At 46.1% G+C, this 23097-nt stretch overlaps 1 protein-coding gene across 7 annotated transcripts in view; it reads left to right on the forward strand.

The window, feature by feature from the left end:
- LOC135920337 (uncharacterized transporter YutK-like) overlaps positions 1-22667 on the forward strand; it is a 278506-nt gene extending 255839 nt beyond the window's left edge. For all 7 annotated transcript variants that reach the window (XM_065454550.2, XM_065454549.1, XM_065454551.1 and 4 more), the window contains one exon: positions 22434-22667. In XM_065454550.2, the coding sequence (XP_065310622.1) occupies positions 22434-22504 (71 nt within the window). In that variant the 3' untranslated portion in view covers positions 22505-22667. The remainder of the gene's footprint in view (positions 1-22433) is intronic.
- Positions 22668-23097: the final 430 nt, after the last annotated feature.

The raw sequence follows: 23097 nt of genomic DNA on the forward strand, positions 1-23097 counted from the left end.
TGTACTTAGATTTAGGTGCACGTTAATAGAACCCCAGGTGGTCGAAATTTCCGGAGTCCTCCACTACGGCGTGCCTCATAATCAGAAAGTGGTTTTGGCTCGTAAAACCCCCAAGACGCTTTCGGGGTGTTTTCGTTTGCTCGCCCTCGTTTTCTCTGCTTCTATACTTATGGCAGTCGTCTCAAATATATTTTTGCGACCTCTTCATTTGCGAAAATTTATTCAACGAGCTTATTTCTTAGACGACAATGCAGCTCTGAAAGGCAATGCTACAATGCCAGCCGAAGGAACGCAGACCAGTCCATTGCGGGTTTTTCATGCGTTGATCGACAACCGCTAAAACATGGCACATAAGAATCCATTTATGATACCATACCTGCCACGGCGCAACAAGTATGTCACAAACGCTGGCTTTATGACTTCTATAACACTTGCGTGGATTTTAATCCGCTAAAACAGGTTTGCTCACGACGAGTAGTTCATGGTATACTATCGAACTTTTGCATTTCTTCACAGAAACGCTCAGCAGTAACATGAGCACTTAACTAATACTGCAGTTTAGATTCTACAAGCACCACTTGCATCTTTAACTCCTTCTCAAAATTAGACGGTTCTTCAAGTGTTTATTTTAAACGACGATAATGTGAAGTAAAAATAACGAAGGCTCACAGCTATTTACAGAATACAAAAAGGAATGTAGCATTATATATTCCTTTTCCTGTGCTACACGTTCAACTCACTTGAGAAATTTACTGGTGCTTGTTGCTTGAGGAATATACATGACGAATCTGTTTGGCGAACTGACACAGGCTGCTCGGCCTAAATTTTTTAGTGACATATGCCTGTTGGACCGCATGGTTGCAGCCAGAAGGAAGTCGAAGCGTCAATCATTAGTAGTATGGGACATATTGAAGATATCATAATTCCCCCTGTGGAAGGTCAGAAATCAAGTGAAAATATATGCAAGGCTTGCGGTGTTTTCTTTATGAATGATTGCGATTGGATTGGAGCAAACTTTATTTTGCGTGCAGTTGAGCGACGTTCTCTTTTATATACCGACGAAGCCAATAGTTCTCCATTTGTGTAATTAAACGATGCTGGATCGAGACATGGTGAGACAGAAAGTGCTAGAATTTTCCTTTTCTGGGCAATCTAAGCCGCGCTGTGGTAGCTCGAAAATACTTTAGCCATTCCAATTGGCGCTGTAAAAAAAATGCTTTATGGTTTCAATTCGAAGTTGTAGTGAACTGATGGGTTTCGCGAACAAAGCGTGCCTCGATTGCCATACTGACAGTCGGTTGCTGCGGTTGCGTGATCAAGGGTGTGCCATATTGTCCTTAAAGGCTACTGAGGGCCACTATGAAACATTTCATCGCTTGCAATTGATTGGTTCTCGACCTTAACAACGAAACTTTTCTCTCAGATGATTGCTACGATGGTACTTGTGAATTAACTACGTAAATACTCTACATGACACGCCGTAGTGTTAGCAGCCATGAGCAACTCGTTTTTTGGAGGCCTATTTCAGAGATGGGTGAAAGTAGCAGCAAACTTTTTCATAAGGAATGCGCGCCTAACTCTTTCTTCTGCGCATTAATAAATGACCGTATTTGACTAGAACAACTCACCAGAGTAATAAGAATCACGATGATAGCTTCGCTGTGCAGTGTCTAACACGGATAACATGCTGACGCCAATTATCAAGATTTTCCTTCCATGTAAAATGCAATGTCTCTCATAGCTAAATACTTAGGGAATGTGAAGTGTTTATTGAAGCATCATACACAACTTCGCGTGTTGAATTTTGTAGACATTCCTTTTACGCAAAATTTATGGACAGACACGGCGCATATATCCATTGCAATGCCAGTAGACTCCTTCAACGCTACACAGCTTGCGAAATCCAGGCCGCAAATTTGATTGACTCACGCGCTTTATGAGAAGGAAATGTGGTTCAGGCATGGCAGCAGAAAGAAGCCGACGTACCCTTCAGTAAGTACGGCTCGAGCCACCCATACCCCAAGCATACACGAAGGGAACGAGCGCGCGCGGCAGCCGAGCGAGCCGGAGCGAGCGGCGTCCTTGCCGTGACGTCCCTCGCGAGAGGGCGCCACTCCAAATTCTCGCCGCTATTAAACATTTGATGCCAAAGGTGCGTTGACTTTTCTAAAGTTCATCGGACCACACAACGAGACAAACCAAATCAACGAACTATCAAACAAGCTGACAAAGCACGCAGTGAAGTCCGATGAGGCGAAGCGCTGTGGTCGTTCGTTTGTGGCGTCATGTCATAGAAAAAAATATCAACATTTTTCTCACCTTCGCCAAAGCATCCATGTCAGGACGCTAAAGCCAGAAAAGGTAATTACGTTCTTATTTATTTTTCTGATTTCACTTTTATGCACGAGGACACATTGAGCCTCTTCAATTTCCTTGTTTTCACTGCCCGCAGGCTGCCAGAGCCCGCCAGAGCGCATGCGTTTTTCTCGTGTCGCCCTGATCACCGCTCGGCGCACTTCAGTGCGCATTCGTTTTTCTATGGTCGAGTGGATTTTCGCATGGCAGAGTTTTAGACGCTTTCTGGTTAGTAGACAAGAAAAAAAAATGGTCCCTCGCCGCCATTACTGTGGAGACTCGGCGGACTGCAACGTGTTCGCTTGGGCGTAACCTGTCCGGAAAGTCGTGTCTCGCCGGTGTAGGATACCGAGAAGTATGCGTATGGTTCTCTGTGCACCAAGCGTCTCACATTTTCTTCGATAATCTTTCGGTAGCCACATTAGGTGTCCAATGTAAGCATTCGATAGTAGCCAACATGCTTTCCTTTGCGTATTTGTAAAATTTCGGTGTCCCCGCCCCGCAAAAGAAAAAAAAAAGACATTGTTGCGACGCAGCGAATTGTCGCATGGTGAAAATGCGATTTTGTTACTTCTTCTTTTGCGCAGAGTAATGGGCCATGGGATGCTTAAGTTACCGGATATATACTCTTACTATATTATTACGGTAGCAATTATGTGGACACTCCTGGCGCATTCCTCCCATCGCTCGCGCTGTAGCCCTCATGTTCCCTATAAAGTCCAAGGGCGATAACATCCTAACCGCGCGCCGCATGCTATATGTGCGAGTGAAAGCGTAAGGACCGGTGGAGGGGGGCGGGGGCATGGGTGAGCCGACAATGGTAGCTCAGTCTTGTGTGCGCAAGGGAGAAAAGCTGGGAGGTAGCGCGCCATCCTCGGTCGCGCGCGATACATCAGGGGGATTGGAGGGCGGGGCCGCGGGCCTTAGGATTCTGGGATCTGTGAATCTAGGATTGCTCAACATGTAAACCTTTTTTGACGTATTATATACATTGACTTCTTAGATAATGATGATCATCCTATTTTATGTCCACTACAGGATGAAGGCCTCTCCCTGCGATCTCCAATTACCCTTGTCCTGCGCCAACAAATTCCAACTGGCACCCGCGAATTTCCTAATTTCATCACCACACCTAGTCTACTGCAGTCCTCGACTGCGCTTCCCTTCTCTTGGCACCCATTTTGTAACCATAATGGTCCACAGGTAATCTAACCTACGCATTACATGACCTGCCCAGCTTCATTTTTTTCTTAATGCCAATTAGAATATCGGCTATACCGGTATCATCTCTGATCCAAACCACTCTCTTTCTATCGCTTAACGTTATGCATAGCATTCTTCGTTCCATCGCTCCCTGCGTGGTCATTAACTTTTTTTCAAGCTTGTTTGTCAGCCTCCAAGTTTCTACCTTATATCTCAGCACCGGTAAAATGCACTGATTGCACTCCTTGATTTTTAATGATAATGGTAAGCTTCCAGTCAGGAGCTGACAATGTTTGCAGTATGTGCTCCAACCCATTTTCTACTTCTTTAAATTTCTCATGACCAGGGTTCCCTGTGATTAGTTGACCTAGGCAAACATACTCCTTCACAGATTCCAGAGGCTGACTGACGATCCTGAACTATTGTTTCCTTGCCAGGTTATTCGTCATTATCTTTCTTTTCTGCATATTAATCTTCAACCACACTCTTACACTCTCTATTTTAAGTTCCTCAGTCATTTGTTTTAACTCGTCTCCAGTGTTGCTGATCAGAACAGTGTCATCTGCAAACAGAAGGTTGCTGAGGTATTCGTCGTCAATCCTTACTCCTAAGTCTTCCCAGTTCAATAGCTTGAACACTTCTTCCAAACACCCAGTGAATAGCATTGGAGAGATTGTGTCTCCTTGTCTCACCCCTTTTTCTATAGGTATATTCCTACTATTCTTGTAGAGAATTAAGGTAGCTGTGGAATCTCTGTAGATATTTTCTAAGATATTTTCGTAAGCGGCCTGTACTCATTGATTACCTAATGCCTGTATGACTGCTGGTGTCTCTACTGAATGACAAGCCTGTGCATAATCAATGAAAGCCACATATAGACGCTCGTTGTACTCTGCGGATTTCTGGATTGTCTGATTAATGATATGGATGTGATCCATTCTTGAGTATCCCTTCCTGAAGCCAGTCTGTTCCCTTGCTTGACTAAAGTCGAGTGTTGCCCTTATCCTATTGGAACTGATCTCACTGAATATTTTATATAATACTGCGAGTAAGCTAACTATAATGGGCCTATAATTTTTCAAATATTTAACGTCTCCTTTTTGTTGATTAGTATAATGTTTGCATTCTTCCAGTAACCAAGCATTATGTCTCCACCATCTTTGAATAAATCGACTTTTATTCCATATTCTCCTGGCACTTTTACCCGTTTCATATCTTGCAAGACCCTCCTAACCTCATCGCTTGTTATAGAAAGAGGTTCTGCAACCTGTTCATTACTGCTTCGAATGGAGGTATCATGGCTCCTCTGGGTACCGTACAGGTCAGTATAAAATTCTACCACAGCTTTTACTGTACCTTCGATATTCCTGATGATATTACCCTGCTTATCTTTCAGTACAAACATCTTGGTTTGTCCTATTCCACGTTTCCTTCTCACTGATTTCATGCTGCGTCAATTTTTAACGGCTTCCTCAGTCTTTCTTACATTAAAATTTTGAATATCCTTTATTTTCTGCTTGTTGATCAGTTTTGACAGTTCAGCGAATTTTATCTTATCTTTTAAGTTGGAAACCTTCATTCTCTGTCGTTTCTTTATAAGGTGATTTGTTACTTGGGAGAGCTTGCCTACTGGTTGCCTTGGTGCCTTACCTCCCACTTCAGTTGCTGCACCTGACGCCATCCTAGTTACAGTTTCATTCATTACATCTGTGTTATCTTTATCTATCTGTTTTAAGGCTGCATACTCGTTTGCAAGTAGCAGCCTGAATTGGCCTGCTTTTACCCTTACTGCGTCTAGGTTGGCCTGTTTCTTCCTGAACAATTTTACTCTTTCATACTTCAAATTGAGGTGAATCTCAGACTTCATTAACTTATGATCACTGCACTTTACTCTGCCTAACACTTCAACATCCCTCACTATGCTGGGATCGGCAGAAAGCATGAAATCTATTTCATTTCTTGTTTCACCATTAGAGCTTTTACAGGTACACTTTCTGTTAGGGCGCTTCCTAAAGAAGCTGTTCATTATTTGCAGGTTATTCCTTTCCGCAAATTCTACCAGCATCTCTCCTCTAGTGCTACTATAATCGACGCCGTAGTTGCCAGTTGCGTAGATACGTAGATTTATTGGATAGTTATACGTATATTTAAACATCTTGTTGCGAGGTTTTGTGTATGCGCGCAGGGAACTTTGTTTCTAGTGACACTTTTTTGCCTTTTATCAAGCTGTATCTTCGCATTTCTATATTCCATTATATCTAAGCATTTCTAATGTACGAGGGCGAGCCAAATGAAAGTGAGTCAACCCAACCCGCGTAAGAATGGTGCGCTTCATTATCTGCGAGGCATGCTCGTAGCACACAGACATCTCTCATTCACGGTGAACATCGCATTTCATTGGCCATTGTGAAGCGTTCGAGCAAACTGTTCAAAGAAGGGCGCAAAAGTTGCAAAGACGACCCAAGACCGGGGCAAAGCCACCGTGGAAACACCCCCAACACAATTGCTAAGGTTGATGAGCTCTTTAGACAAGAAAGGGAGATAAGTATTGATGAACTGGCAAAGTCTGTGAACATCAGTCACAGTTTGGTACACAACATAATTCATGAACATCTCTGTTATCGGCTCTTGTGCGCGCAATAGATGCCCAAACGTTTGAACCACCGTCAGAAGACGGGGAGGTTCGGCATTGCCTTGACTCATCTGATCCGGTATAACAAGGGTGACGACTTTTTGTCTGCAATTGTGACTGGGGACGAATCATGGTGCAACTACTATACGAGCCTGAAACACGACGGCAAAGCTTACAGTGGAAATATTCGAATTCACCACTCCCAAAGAAAACAAATGCTGTCATTTCCGCCGGAAAGGTGCTGTTGACCTTGTTTGGATCGTCAGGGGGCATTATTGATCGATTTTGCTAAACCTGGACAAGCTATCAATCGTTTCTAATATTGTGAAACACCGAATCGGCTGCGTGTCGCAATCAAAAACAAACGACGTGGAAAATTGAAGAATGGGGTCAACTTGATCCATGACAATGCCTGTCCCCACGTCGCTGACGGGGTTTACACAAAAGGGGCAAAATTAAAGTGGGAAACGTTGCAACATCCGCCATACAGCCGAGACCTGTCGCCCAGCGGCTTCCATATTTGGGGACAATTGAAAAAACAGCACAAGGGAACCAGATTCGTTGTCGGACAATGACGTGAAATAGTCAGTTACAGACTTTTCGAAGCAACAATCCAAGGAATTTTATGAGACGGGAATCACGTGGCTCGCTAGGCTAAATGCTCATGGAGACTACTTTTCAATAAAGTACCCCATTAGTCATATATTCGGATTTGCTCACTTTCACTTGACTCGCCCTCGTATATTTTGCACAACTGCTCTTTATATGTGCTCTCTGTAGCGACTATAATTTCAGTGCAATTACTCACAATGCACGATCGGTGACGGCTGCTCCTGTGCAATACGTTGATACAAAGGACAGCGTCATTGAGATTTTTCCCTGGCCGTTGCATATGTACAAAATGTAACCAAGGTTGTTGAATGACGAAGTTCCATTAAAGTATTTGACCTCAACCTGTTCACTTCATGGCCTTCACATTTTTCATATCAGCGGCATGCACTCCTTTGCTGGTTTCGTACTGATGTAGTGCTAAATTTCCTGTAATATTTTCTTTACCTATTGAATAGACAAAAAACCTGGAAGCATTGATATCAGCTATTTCTGGCATAACTTTCGGGACATACGAGTACATTCTTTTGTGAAAAAATACATATTTTGCTTGTCTTGACAGTGGATAGCGTTCAAAATTTCGTTTGCAGCAAATTTGGGAATGGCAATGCAGTTATTATTCATGTATTTGATCCCTCAATAAATTCTATAAGGAGTAGGCCGTGATGCAACAGCCCCCCCCTCCCCCCGAACAAGATTTCTGGTTACGCCACTGGTCTAGGCATGTTTTGAGGTAACGGGTGACGTCGGCGGTCAGACGTGGCCAGTAATATATATTCTCTATCCTCGATAGCATCCGGGAAAATGCGAGGTACCTAGCGGTCGGATCGCCATATGTAGGGCTTGCAATACTTCTGTACGCAGTGCTGAGGGAACAAGAAGGTAGTTTGCGCGTACTTGTGAGAATTAAGTTCTTTACGAGGGCGTTGTTTTGCAGGAAAAATGAAGACAATCCTCGCCTAAATGCTGTAGGAAGAACGTTGGTGTAGCCTCGAAAATACTCGACGGGATTTTTTAACTCCGGGTCTGCTCGTTGCTGCAGCGAAGTCTTCCGCGCTCATTGTTCCTAGGAAGGCGTCGTTATTCTTGTCGTCTTGCGGCGGTGGTTCAATAGGGGCGCTTGATAGGCAGTCGGCATCAGAGTGCTTCCGTCAGGATTTGTAGATGATGGCTATATTAAATTCCTGAAATCCCAAACTCAATCGTGTGACGCCTCCGGAAGGGTCCTTTAAAAGCCAACACAAGGCGTGGTGGTCGCTTACGACTCTAAAGGGCCTGCCATAAAGGTAAGGGCGGAATTTCATGGTAGCCCAAATGATGGCAAGGCCTTCCTTTTCCGTCGTGGAATAATCGACTTCCGGTTCGGACAGCGACCGACTAACGTAAGCAATCACCTTTTAAAATCCGTCTTTCGTTTTAAATATAGGACGGCGCCGAGACATAAGGATACTTCCGTCAGTGTAGGCGCCGTCGTCGAAGTGGGCGAGCACTGGTGGTGACTGCAGGCCCTGTTAAAGCTCTTGGAAGGCTTGCGGTGCTTGCCACTTGAAATCGACAACTGCTTTCGTGAGAGAATTTAATGGCTCGGCGATGCGCGAAATGTTCTTGAAGCACCTGTAATAGTCACACAAGCCAAGGAATCTGCGACTCTCTTCTTGTCGGTGGGCTGTGGGAAGTTAGCGATGGCAGATGTCTTCTGCGGGGTCAGTGTGGACTCCAGGTCTGCTGATGACGTGGCTCAAAAACAGATGCTCGCCGAAATCGAAGCGGCACTTTTCCGGCTTCAATGTGAACCCTGATGATATGAGGGCCTCTCATCATCATCATCATCAGCCTGGCTACGCCCACTGCAGACCAAAGGTATCTCCCATACTTCTCCAACTACCCCGGTCATGTGTTAATCGTGGCCATGCTGTCCCTGAAAATTTCTTAATCTCATCCGTCCACCTAACTTCCAGCCGCCTCCTGCTACGCTTCCATTCTCTTGGAATCCAGTCCATAACTCTTAATGACCACCGGTTATCTTCCCTCCTTATTACATGCCCTGCCCATGCCAATTTCTTTTTCTTGATTTCAACTAAGATGTCGTTAACTCGCGTTCATTCCCTCACCCAATCTGCTCTTTTCTTATCCCTTAACGTTACACCCATCATTCTTCCATAGCTAGTTGCGTCGTCCTCAATTTAAGTAGAATCCTTTTCGTAAGCCTCCGGGTTTCTGCCCCGTACGTATGTACTGGTAAGGAAGGAAGGAAGGAAAACTTTATTTGGTCCTGCAAGTAGTGATAATTAATCACTAAGCGGGCCGCTCCCACGTCGGGACCGGAAGGCCAAGCCTCACGGCCACATCGTGAGCCTGCTGGACAGCCCAGAATTGTTCATCCAGGTCCGGGCTGCGAAGTGCAGCCTCCCACCTGGACGCATCCTTGATCGCCGAGTCTTAAGTTCTTTCGCAAGACCAGAGCATGTGTTCGAGCGTGGCTAAAGCACCGCAATCTTGGCAATAAGGCTCTGTATACGTCTCTGGATAAACAGGGCTCAGGCACTTAAATTACGCTTACTACAGACTGGTACTTATCCTTGCCCACGGAGACTGAACATGAAGAAGGGTAAAAAAGAAAGAAGGACACCGACCACTGAATGAATACAAGAAAAGACGTTTCGGCTCCCCTGACGGGAGCCTTGTTCACAATGAAATCAAGGGCGTGCGATACAATGTTTATATGGTTTTAAAATATGATGTAAGCAGCGCGTGTAGATGGGGGGGAGGGTTCCGTCATTCCGGTTGAGGGTGTTATCTGTCATTTGGATTAGGAGAGATTCCAAGTGGTGTCTTGACGTCAAATTTCTTTCTTTTTCTAATATCTTGGTGTTATCCCAATCAATCCTGTGGTCCAAGTCATCTGCATGCTCTGCCAAGGCGTTTGAGGCGACTTTTTCTTTTTTACATCGTTGATATGCTGCTTCAACCGCTGTTCGAAATTTCCTGTCTCGCCGATATATACGCAGTCGCAGTCTTCACATGGAATCCCGTAGACGATTCCAGGAAACATAGTGTTTGGAAGCTTGTCTTTCACGTTTACCAGCCGGTGGCGTAATTTTTGGGACGGTACGTGAGCTACCTGGACGTCATAGCCACGTAGAACGCGGGCTAAGCCCTCGCTCACACCGGGCACATACGGTGTGGGGGCGCGTTTTATTGGGAGCACACAGTCAGGCCTTTGGGGCTGAGACAGATGGCGTTCCACCGAGTTCACAAACGACTTCGGGTAGCCACATGCCGAGAGATTACGGTGGACCTCTTGTAGGTCGGCAGCACGGCTTTGTGGCGTTGTGCAGATACGCTTGGTTCTGCCGACAAGAGAGGCTACTACCGATCTCTTCTGGTTTATCGGGTGCACTGAATTAAAATGCAGATACCTGCCTGTGTGTGTGCTCTTTCTGTACACGGTGAATCCCAGACTGCGCCTGCCACGTTTTACGAGGACGTCCAGAAAAGGAAGCTCGCCATCTTTTTCTTCCTCGACTGTGAATTGTAAGGACGCAATTGTAAGACTGAACATGTACTGGTAAGAGACAGCTGTTATACTTTTCTTTTGAGGGATAATGGCAACCTGCTGTTCATCATCTGAGAATGCGTGCCAAACGCACCCCAGCCCATTCCTATTCTTCTGATTATTTCAGTCTCAGGATCCGGATCTGCGGTCACTAGCTGTCCTAAGTAGATGTATTCCCTTACAACTTCCAGTCACTCGCTGCCTACCGCAAATTGCTGTTCTCTTCTGAGACTTTTAAACATTACTTTAGTTTTCTGCAGATTAATTTTTAGACCCACGCTTCTGCTTTGCCTGTCCAAGTCAGTGAGCATGCCTTACAATTGAAGGCCCCTAGTACTGTCCCAAGGTGCCTAAAGTGACCGCTGAAATTCCCAGCGAGGACGAAGACGTCATCTAAGTACATGAAACAAGTCTGCTACATCAACCTTGCTAACACCATGTCTATCACGCGCTGGAACGTTGCAGGCACCGATCACAGTCCGAATGGCATAACCTTGAACTCACAGAGGCCATCCGGCGTAATGAACAAGTTCTCGCGATTCCTCTAGTCGACTTCTATTTGCGAGTAGCCAGTCTTGAGATCCATCGACAAGATGTACTTAGCGTTGCAAATCCGATCCAATGCGTCGTCGATGCGTGAAAGGGGTCATACATCCTTCTTTGTAATCTTGTTCAACCGACGATGATCGACGAAGATAGGGAGGGTTCCTTCCTTTTTCTTCACCAAGACTACAGAGATGCCTACAGGCTTTTGGACAGCTGGATGATGTCGTCGCGCAGCATTTCATCGACTTGTTGCCTTTTACCTTCACTATCTCGCGCCGAAACTTCGTAAGGGCTCCAGCAGAGTCGTTGAGCAGATTTTTCGGTTATTATGCGATGCCTTGCAACTGGCATTTATCAAATCCTCGATGCCGTCGTAAAGCAGTCTTTGTATAATGGGAGAAGAGTTTTGAGCTGTTGCTCCTTACACATGGGGAGATTTGGATTGATGTCGAAGTCTGGTTCGGGAACTATGGTCGTCGGGGTAGATGCGGCAGAATCCGAGAAGATGAACACATTGCTGGCTTCTACAATTTCGCCGATGTATGCGATCGTCGCGCCCTTGTAGATGTGCTTGAACTCTTGGCTGAAGTTTGTCAGCATCACTTCCGTTTGTCTTCCGTGCAGTCGAGCGATTCCTCTTTCGACGCAAATTTCACGGTCGAGCACTAGGCGTTTGTCGCACTCGATGACGCCTTCAACGTCTGCGGGTATTTTGGTGCGCCAATGCTGGAGTGAGGCGGGATGCTCACTTGATTTTGGGCACATTCAAGGCATGGTGACTACGAGCACTCTCCAGCGGTATCGCTTGATCTTCGGATAGCGCTATCCACTTCGACTTCAAGTGAATGACTGCGTTGTGTTGGTTCAGAAAGTCCGGCCATGCCCAGAATGATGTCTCTTGAACACTGTAGGAGCATAACTAAAGTGGCAGGGTAGGTCCGGTCACGAATGATAATTCTCGCCGTGCAGATTCCAGCGGGCGTTATTACGTGTCCTCCAGCGGTCCGAATTTAGGGGCTTTCCCACGCGGTCTTAACTTTCTTACCTTAGGGGCTGTAGGGAATGCTCGTTTTGCAATGCTTGACATGACTGCTTTTAAGATGCAGATATCGCTGTCGTTCAGTGGGCTTTCTGTAAAGATTTGTCGTTAAGTTACCATTGCACAGAGATACCGAGAGGTCAAGAAAGTTTATGCTGAGGGATCAGCCAAGCTATCCGGTTCAAAAGAATTTGTTCGGACAATAGTGAATTCACTCGCAACTGTAACCAGCTTCGTGATGCACTAACCGTACAGAAATACCCTTCACAAATAATTGGCGATGCCCTTAAACGGGCCGGCTGTCTCGACCGGAAGGAACTCATCTGCACGGACAAGCGATCGGCGCCAATTCCCCGAACTAACCTTATCCTAACACACTCTGCATCTATTCCTAACGTGTCCCACATTCTCAGGAAGCATTATAACTTACTAACACAAAGCCACCGTCTTAAACACACTTTCACGGAATCGTCAAGAGTTGTATATCGTCGCTCTAGGAATCTGCGTGACCTAGTAACCTCTTCGAAGGCTATAAAGCGATTGCTATTGCAGGTTGTCATCCCTGCAATAAGCCCCGTTGTAAAGTTTGTACTCTGACGAAGGCCGTGCCACGGCCGAAACGTTAAAAACATTAAAGATGCAATTTTCGTAAGTGTGCACGATCGTTCTCCAAACACACCCACACACACACACACCCACCCACACACTAATATATATATATATATATATATATATATATATATATATATATATATATATATATATATATATATATATATATATATATATATATATATATATATATATATATATATATATATATATATATATATATTGTTATGGGAGGACGAAATAAGAGAGAGGAAGTAGATTGGGGACGCTGGCTGCTGCGCGTTGTTGTTGGTCAGCAATCTTAACTACTCTGACTAATCCTATATATAAATATTGTAAATGTAGTCTTTCTATACTCGCAACATCCCCGTAACACATTGGTGGAGGTGCTGGGTACCACGGTTGGAAACCTAGCTCCCCAATGGGCGTCACATCACCGTAGGCATCACGAATGACGGTGAGCACGCGGGATCAACGTCGTTGCCGCCACCAACGTCACCGTTGGACGCCTCCAACGTCAACGTCACTGCCAGCTACATCGCTGTCACCTTCGATTGTAATTGTGCAACCCAAGGATCCTGGAACTTTCTGCCGGCCATAAAATTGCCGCAAAGCATTTCGAAACTGGCCTCCCGTGCCCAATCTTTCACGGAGTACTAAGTCTCGTACATTCAGGACGTGCTGGCACTTTGTCGTAAAGCCGATCACGACATGACAGAAGCTGAGAAAGTCGGGCGCGGGCTTAAGGGCATTGCTGATGACGAGTTTAATCTGCTGATGTGCGAAAGCTGCTCTACAGTTGATGCTATCATTAAAGAGTGCCGACAATTCAAGCAGGCCAAAAGCCGACGCATTTTGCACCCATTCGCCAGGCTTCCCAATACTGCCTCAACGTCGACGTGTGAAGGTCAAGCCGCACAGCAGCATGCATCGCGATAGAGGACATGGTGCGAATCGTTCGACGTGAACTGAATGCAGCTCTGGTTCTTTAACGGATGACTTCGCGAAAATGATTGCACCTGACCGTAACAATATATATACAGACTGCGTTTCAATGCAGCGCAATGACAAGCCATCTGATGTTCCACTACAAAGGACTATAAGTAAGCCCCTAAACGATCTTAGACTTTATTTCCAAAGGATTTCGGCACAGTTTGCTGTAGGCAAAATACAAAAGCGCCAATAGATTTATATTTAGGCGCACCTTATATAATACCCTTATATAATACAGGCCGGTGTGAAATGTTGAATTCTAAATTGCACCGTGCCTCATCATATTATGTATTTAATACGTAGAACTTCAGGATTAAACGATTTTAGTGCGGCGGCATTAAGTAAAAGCGTCTGATATATGCACAAGTACACAACACAATGTTGCGGTGCCTTCTGCGACTGTGTTCACATTCACCTGAGCTCTCCCACTCCGCTTAATTCACTGTCACTCGCATCACTTTCGCTGCTCGAATCCTATCTGATTGAAATTAGAAGCTGGTCGAGGCTTGCGTCAACGAGGCCGTCACGTTGCCAGGAATCCTCTACGATTTTCTGGGCATGAGTACACACCCGAAGGCACTTGTCTGGCATTACAAGATTGATGCTTTCATGCAGCACTTTTGCGACACCGGCAACGCCGAATGTGGTATTGTTAGCAGCGACGTAACCTTTCACCTGGTTCCGTATCAGTTTGATACGATTGAACTGACAAAGAAGCCTCGCGATGTCGTGACCGGCAGCCATAGCGACAACATCCACGCGAGAGGCGGAATATATCATTTTGTCTTGGTTAACTAGCTCAAATAACTGTGCCTTTAAGTGGTCCTGAGAAAATCCGATGTACTTCTCCGTGAGCCAAGACCGAATGTCACTCTTTCGTGTTGACGGAACTTTCTCGAGGGGAACGCTATGGTGAGGGGTATCGTCCATTACTATGACATTACACGGTTTGATGTTAGGCAAAAGCTGTTCAGTGAACCACTTCTCGAAGCGCGGCCCATCCATTTGCTTGTGGTAGTGAGCAGTTCCTTTCGCTTCTCGGAAAATGACACACGCCGGATTTAAGAAATCATCCTCGCTACCTGCGTGCACCAAGATCAGCCTGCCACCTCTGCCACTTGTTGCACAAAGCCCGGTTGTGAAAACTTGCTGAAAAGCATCTCCCCCCCCCCCTCCCCGTGGTGACTTTCGCGTCCTCCCGTACTTTCTCATTTGTGTGGCTGGCATTGACCCAAGTGTCGTCAAGGTAGTATATCGGCCTGCAAGAAAAAACAATAACAATTAATTGAAGCACGTCATCAGCTACAAACACCGCATTTTCGAATGATAGGAGAAGCAATGAGACAATCAGCACTGTTCAGCTAATATGATCAAACAATACGCAGGGGCCCCTTGTTCGTACTACCCAACAACCAAGGCGTATCTTTTAATGCATCATAAAAACGCTGGCCGGGTGAGTGCTGTGAGCAGCATTGCTACCATCGAAATGGGATGATGCATGACGTGAGGCTGCAAAAAAACAGTGGCGTTTGTAACTTCATGTGTTCCACTGAAATAATGCCTGCACAGAACTGGCAAATAAGAACGCTTGTGTTTGCTTCGATGGCGAGCACCGAAAGGCTGGACGCTACCGTGTCTTCGCTGAATAGTATTGGGCTGGACGTGACAACGCTCTACGATTTCACGTAATTAAAGCCAAACATGCGTTGCGTCTGTTCTGTCTCGAGAACAATGTTTTCATGGTATAGTTTGCTATGTGAATGAAAAAAAATTACGTATTCAACTACACGCTTTAATGCTTACCCAATGGACCGACACTCGCACGTACCGTTTTTCAGTGCGAAGTTCTCGGATGGTACGCAGGTACTGCCGTCGCCACATGACGTCGTTTCTTTCGAAGAGCGCACAGTTTCTCTTCTGTTGGTGAAACGAAAAGCATATATCATTAAGCAACCTTTGCATCGTTCGCACGCTACTTCTAGACGTGTTCATTTTACTGTCGCGGGCCACATCTTGAGCAAGTTTTGCAGCTGTCGGGATTTCATTTTGCAGAAAGTACTGATGCACTTTTCTTCGTACAGCTCCGAGGGAGAAGCTGTCATGAAGTTTCAGTCTTGTCCTCCCGGTTCTCGCACGGGCATTCAGGGCCATGGGGAGGCAGGCTCTTGCGCTTCAGTGACTCCAGGGTGCCACTTTTTACGTCGAGCTTAATCCGGAAGACACTGCGTTGACTAACACCGATGAGCTTGCTGACCTTCCGATATGCGGCTCTTACAGACAGCTGCGGGTCACTTTTCCTTCTTGCGCGTAAACGTTGTGTGCCAGTTTCTTGGCCTGCATGGACAGCTTTTGGTTTGAGAACTCTTGGTATGGCAGCAAAGCTGGTGCACTCAGAAGACGCGGCAGACTTTCCTACGTAAGCGACGTCGATGAGCCGCAACCGGAGGACGTCATCGTTGTTTGAAGGTGATGGAAAATAGCATGAAGGAAAGAAAGTGATAGAATGATAGGAATGAGCTTACACAATGGCTTACCGCAACGCGATTGAAACCAACCTGGTGGCCCAACACGTGACCGCACGTCAAATTTGGCGGTTGATTTTAATGTTCCCGCTCTACAAGCAGAGCAACGCCATGGCAGCTGAACAAGCGCACACCGAATAAAATCTTCTGGAATGGCTATTGAGAATCGAACGTCTCAGCAGATCTCTATTCTTCGTCCGTGATCTCAACGCAAAAGGCCACGTGTTGGGAACCCATTGTGGCTTCGCAGAGCGTTCGCTTGCCAAGGCTAGCTAGGTGGCGTAATGATCCCTTCTATATTTTTCCTTCCTCCATTGAAAAGGACTACGGATGCCGGAAAACCACAGTACCTGCAATAACATGAAGTGGAATACTTCTACTCCGCAACATTTTACAGCGAAGCTGTTGAGGGCTACTTTTGCCACTATTATGTCCGCGTGTAGAAAAAAAAATGCCGAAGATAGTTCAATAGGCATAGTGCACCGCCTATAGAGGCGCCACTGATAGCCGCCTAGCGGGCGCTTCCAACAGTTCGTGCGGCAGCAGTAGCAGACGACAACCCTTTGCAACAAGGATGGCTGAAGTTCGCGGCTGCGATTTCTCCTTTATTCGGGCGCCAGACTGCTTCTTCTGCGGTGACAGCTGTAGGAAAGACGCTGGCCTCTGTGGGAGCGAGTATGAACACTATGTTACCGGTGTTTGGGACAACATGGTCCACAGACGTGCCAGGTGCGTCCCGCAGACAAAGGCCATGAGCCCCATTTACATGAAGTAAATGAGCTCATGTTAACAAGCCGATAAATTCCGTTGAGTAATGCGAGGTCTCGATCGTTTTTTCTTAAAATCTACCCTTGCCGTAATGCTGCTTCTGTACGTCAATAATAAGCACCCGTCGTTAGCGCAGACTTATGTCAAACAAATCCGCACGATGCGATGTCTGCATATGCCGTTGTGATTTTTCTGTCGACGAATACATGTGACATCGCCGAATAAGTGCAGTCAAAGTCGCCTCAACAAGAGTAATTGCGAATTTATTGATGGAAACGCGTACACTAGTAAACTAAGTAACCAAACGCACGGGTTAATAAAAGCGCGTGCTAGCGCTGTCCCGCCGACGCAATTCTGCTGCATACGCCGAGGAAGTATACTGTTCCCGCTGCAGTTCTGGCAATTTTAAGTTCCCCAAGGGAGCTGCTTGGAAACATACCGAGCTAAAGCCTAACATTTTAGCACTTCTTTTTTTAATGTTACGAGAGAGAGGTGCCACGTGACATAGTTAAAGGCAGAGCAGCGCCTGTCAAAGTAGATGAGCACTGTCGGCAAGGCCGGGTTTACTCGTCTGCGGTGTAAGCATAATAAGAAATAATTCAGTCGAGTACAAAATTCACATGCAAGATTGGACTGCGTTGTGAAACAAACAAATCACTCGGCGTGTTAAGTCTGCTCGGACAGCATCGAGGTGTGATGACTTCCCAAACGTGCCGCGAACTTTTCAGCGAAAAAGGGAACAGAAATGCCATATGCAGCAACTACTAGCAGTTCTCGCCCTGAACTACCTATTTTCTAAAGATATTTCCCAAAAGAACACGATATCTAAGACCCGCCGTGGTTGCTTAGTGGCTGTGTTGTTGGGCTGCTAAGCATGAGGTCGCTGTATCGAATCCCGGCCACGGCGGCCGCATTTCGATGGGGGCGAAATGCGAAAACACCCGTGTGCTTAGATTTAGGTGCACGTTGAAGAACCCCAGGAGGTCCAAATTTTGCGCAGTTCCCCACTACGGCGTGCCTCATAATCATAAAGTGGTTTTGGCACGTAATACCCTGCAAATAATTATTTACTTAATTACTTAATTCATAAACAATATCTAGGATGCCCTCGGGCGAAAAGAATAAAGCTGTTAAAGAAGCACTTGCTTGGTATCATTCCATTAAGACCCTTTAAAAACGAGGCAGGGTGAAAACCTCGCAGGTCAAAAGAATCAAGAGTTATGCATGAAGCAACTAGCAACAATTAAACATGTGCGAAGCCACGCATGAAGTGCGTGACAGCTGGTGCAAGCACTTACAGGGCTACATAAAACCAACAATTTCAGTTCTTGCAAGCTTCAGTAGCTTTAACATATAAGACAATGCGCTCGTGCAGTCGTGCTGCCTAGCTAGCGCAACGCGGTAAAGAAGCGGAAAACAGCGTGTCCGTCATTTCTCGCGACTTTCAGTAATGAAATGAAAATGTAAATCCACGTTTAATAAGAAAAACATGGCTCGTTTAACCCCTACGAGAGGGATTCATTACATCATCGGGGTTATCTCGATTCATGTTCTGAGCAGTTATCTGTCTCTTTAGGCACACCTCATACGTGAGCCGATCCCGATGATAGCGCAATGCCGGGCCGACGCGCGGTGTAGGTGCAGTTTGCCATTAAGGGGCCCACATGCACAGCTTCGCTGGTTATCCTTCTTCACAGTGTGGAAGGGCACTGAGATTTTATTGAATAATTAATAAATAAATTGCATAATAAACAACGCCTCTGGTAAACTTTCATTGACCCAGAATTGTGTCCACATATGTTTTCATTAGGAGGCAACCTGTTGGGGCGCACTGAAACAGGTGCGCTTCGGCTTCACAGCCTTGGCCGTGCTGCCACAGAAAGTTGTCGCCAGGCGTGGAGGAAGCAAAGAGATGAGCGGGAGCATACCGCAACGCGATTGAATCCAACCTGATGGCCCAACACGTGATCGCAAGTCAAAGTGGTCGATTGGTTTTTACGCGAAAGCCTTAGATCTCTGTGCTTGAAGGTGGCGTTGTAAGGTACAGAAAACATCACGTGGCCCACGGAAGGCCAGAAGCGAAGCAAAGCATGTCCAGCCGTATATAAGGGATGATTAATCATTAGCAAAGTTAATAATGAATGGTCAGTGGTTGGGTTAAGGTGGATTAGGGTGTATTAAGTTCGATGAAGGTGGATTAAAATAGATTGGGATAGAATAACGTTGATTAAGAAGGATTAGGGTGAATAATGGTGGATTTTGGTCGCTTAAAGCAGATTAAGGCGGATGGAGAAGGATTGAGGTGAATTACAGGAGGCTTTACAAGGATTTCGCCTTCGCGTCTCTTAGGCGATACCTAATGACACCTGGAACATTTTAGTGTTCCCGCTCTGCAGGAAGAGCCACGGCAGGGCAGCCGAACAAACGCGCACCGAATGAAAACTACTGGCACAGCTACTCGACTCGATTCTTGCTGCGTGATCCCGACGCAAGATGTCATGTGTTGGGCCACCACTGCGGCTTCACAGAGTGTTCGCTTTCCAAAGGCTGGCTGTGTGACGTAATACTCCCTTCTACATTTTCCCTTCCTCCATGTCGCCAGGGGTAGGTAGAAGAACCAGCCATAGAGTTTCATGCAATACTTATTAGACGGAACTCTGGCGCTATAGTGCCTACGGGTACTGCAGTGAGAGCGTTTGTACCAGCATGGGAATTATGGGAAGTACATGGATTTGCCTAAACTTCTTCTTCTTGGCATGAAACGGCTTTGTGACTTTGTAAACTCATTTTCAACAATGTACTGGGTAATAAATAATTAAATAAACATCCTTAAAATTGTCCGACGGCAGCATTCGAACACAGGAAGTGTTGCACAGAAGCCTAATTTTGAAACGATTAAGTCACGGACGCATGCATCGACAAACGAATGAAACGCCCTCATGAATTTATCGCGAGCATGCCAGTGCCTTGAGGCGCTTGGCGCGTTTTGATTTGGCCACCTGGACAAGCTCAATCGTTGCAATTAATAGCAATTATGCGTGTTCGCGGCGTCTTCTATATTTCGAAGAGTATAGATTGCGCTGAAATTTACGACAGTAAGATTTATATAGCGTACTATACAAAGCCAAGAGAACGTCTAAATCCACAAGCACGAAGATCAGACAAATCAATGTACTTTCCACCATTCCCATGGTGGTACAACGCGTGCAGCGGTAGAGTTCCCTCTAGTAATTGTTGTATGAAACCCTATGGAAGCAGCGGCCTGACAAGGCGTCTCACTACGCTGTCACGACGAGGAGCGTTGCCTGAAGCGTCGCAGACGTCTCACAGTGCAAAGTGAGGCCGACGCGGCGTTTGTCAGCGCCCAGTGAAACGTCGGGTAGCTTGACCTCTACTGTCGGTTCCGCTCTGGCCTTGCACTCACACACAGCAGCTCAGCAGGAATGCAGCAGTGATCTGTATAGGGTACACCTTTTCATCGGGCGAGGAGGATAGGGCGCGCGGCGCGCCTTTCCTCCTCTCTGGCTTGGGCGATCCGGCTCGGCGCTGCCAGAAAGGATTGCTGTCGCGTGTTTCGGAACGATTTCGGAATGTTTTAGAGCGTACTTTGAGACATTTACGCAATGTCTGTTCATATAAAGTCGTCAGAGAAGCCTTTCGGTGCATCCGTAACTACAGTAGGCGGAAATATGTCCTGGGGGCGCATAAATGTGACGCGCTTTATCAGCCGCGGTGTGTGTATGTGTTGTGAACTATTTTGGTTATGTCGATTTTAATTCAACAACGAAAACCGGTGTCTCCATATTACCAGCATTAAATGGCAAATCAGCTCATTGTCTGATCTCCTGGCGTAAGGGGTAAAACATAAAATATAAGAGCGCATGCTCGTGTACGGCCAACCTAAGGCAACCATGAAACATCTAAGTGGCAGGCGCTGTGAAATATTTGTGATACACTGGCATCGTTCTCATGCATTTCAAGTCTAGTAGGCTTGAAATTACTATATGTCTACGCTAGCCTTCGTGCACGAGGCCGATGGCACTGCTCAACACAGCGATCACTGCGGTTGGTGAACCAGCACGATACATATATGAGCTGTGTGCTTCGACATTGCCTTTTTGGCCTGTATACAGCCATAATATATGAGAGGGATCGCCTAAAATAATGCGATCGCTATTTTGGAGGACAAAATTTGCGTCATACGTATGAGTGCGTCGTAGAGAATGGAACAAACACAACCGACAAAAAAAAATTCGGTTATCATCCTCTTTTTTGGAAAATCAAGAGAAAACGGGCTAACACCGCAACACGATCTGGCATAGTCACGCCGCACAACGCTTATAGATATATACCCGTTGATGCCGTATGCTTGGACCATGCGCTATATAGAACCAAGATATCTGTAATCCAGCCTCTACCACTGCTTAGGATGCTCGCGCTATTCGTAAACAGTCGCTTTCCTGGACAAGCTTAATTCAGACTGTAGAGTATGCTGCTATTACTAGCCAAAATGATTTTATTCATGAGCGGAAACCTGATCCATCGAACCAAGTAGTCCCGCAATGTAACCTGCAGCGAATAGTTTGAACGCTTGTCAAAGTATAACATCACAGCTCCTATCGTAGCAGTACGGTACCCGTGCTGTTGCGATCGTCGCTTATGTTTCATGGCTTTTAAACCGCAGCTTAGAAATAGAGGATAATACTGCAATAAGGCCACATTAGTGAATGGAAAATTCAGAAATACACAATTGATCTCTGAGGCTGATTGTTGGCTCAAATATGCGCGCACACATCGCGATGCGTGCTCCGTCCACATCAACGCCAGCAGAAACTCGGGCCATGACGCCCTAAACCACTTCAGTACGTTTCACAGAACCGTTTACCACGTAGAAGACGCACGTCATACTAACTAGACCGCACGAGCGCGAAAACAAACGCCAGAACCTACCGCCGAGCGTATACCTGCCATGCAAGACGGCGCGCTCGCCCAAGCCAGCATGCTGACTGCCCATAGATGGCGCCACTGCGTAGCAATATGGTGGCGCCCATGAAAAAACGATGTGCACGTGCGCACGACGCCCATGCCAGTAGCGGAAGGCAGAACGCTCTCCTAACTGCGCCACCCGGCCAGCCGACTGAGTGCAGCGCTGACCATGGCGCGTCCACTTCAATTAGTTGTGGCTGCCAAACGCGCTCTGCGCCTCTGCAGGGCCCCTAACCCGTCACGCATGCGCCGCCAATAGCGAGGCAAGGTGACACGACGCCGACGGCGGGAACGCGCCTCGTGTTGCCCACGTATAGGGTATCGCAATGAAACCAACACAAAGATGAAAGCGCATCAGGAAAGCACGACACCGGCGCCGTTTTTACTTCTTATTTTTTTTTTTTCGACAGTGTAGCCTAGGTTAAAGATGCATCTGTTAATGCATGAAAAGATGCTGACAGTACTAGAAATGTGACCAAATAAGACTGCAACTATTGATAGTTTCATTTGATTCGCGGTTCAGCGTTACATGAATCGTCTATTGGCGACAGCAGTGCACCGACCAGGAAGTGGTTTCGATGTGACAACCGTCAGCTTTTCTCTCCTTCGCAGGGACGTTGATAACGAACACGGTCAATCCTGCTCTGGCCGAGTTTGAGGCCTTGGGTTTCTTCGATGGCTGAAGAGGAACGCTACAACGACGCGAGCTTGCTACGCTCAGACATTGATCGAATTAATATTCGATGGGAAACCCGATCGGCGACCGCTTACTTCCACTGGTCGCATATGTATAGAGATATCGCAATAGTTTTTTCTCCCTCTATAAATGGTATTGCGATCACCTTCCGGTCTTGTAGCCTTTCTAAGAATGTTCTCTTCTTCAGCCGCCAGCAGTCTGTTGATCCGAACAGTCAAGGCGGCATCTACAATACCTACATTATGTCTTGGATCGTGAAACTTTCATGCAAATGATATTATCGGGTTAGGAGAGAGTTAGGTAGCGTAATACGTAATATACTTGAAGCATACACCTGCACAAAGAAGTTGGTGAAGAAGTTCATAACATATATGACAAAATTTGTTTTATTGCTTTAGAACATGTATATATCGACAATCAAGTATTCCACTCCGAAACGAATTCAACTAAACTATACATCTAGACAAAATTCTCTTCTTATTTACGAAGTGTTCTAAGTAATAAGCCAAGCACATAGTGGAGTGTTTCGCAGACGCAGATGTGAATCTTGGAGTTAGTAGCACATACCAGCTCTGGGGA

Source organism: Dermacentor albipictus, chromosome 1, assembly GCF_038994185.2.
Source record: "Dermacentor albipictus isolate Rhodes 1998 colony chromosome 1, USDA_Dalb.pri_finalv2, whole genome shotgun sequence".
Lineage (NCBI taxonomy): Eukaryota > Metazoa > Arthropoda > Arachnida > Ixodida > Ixodidae > Dermacentor > Dermacentor albipictus.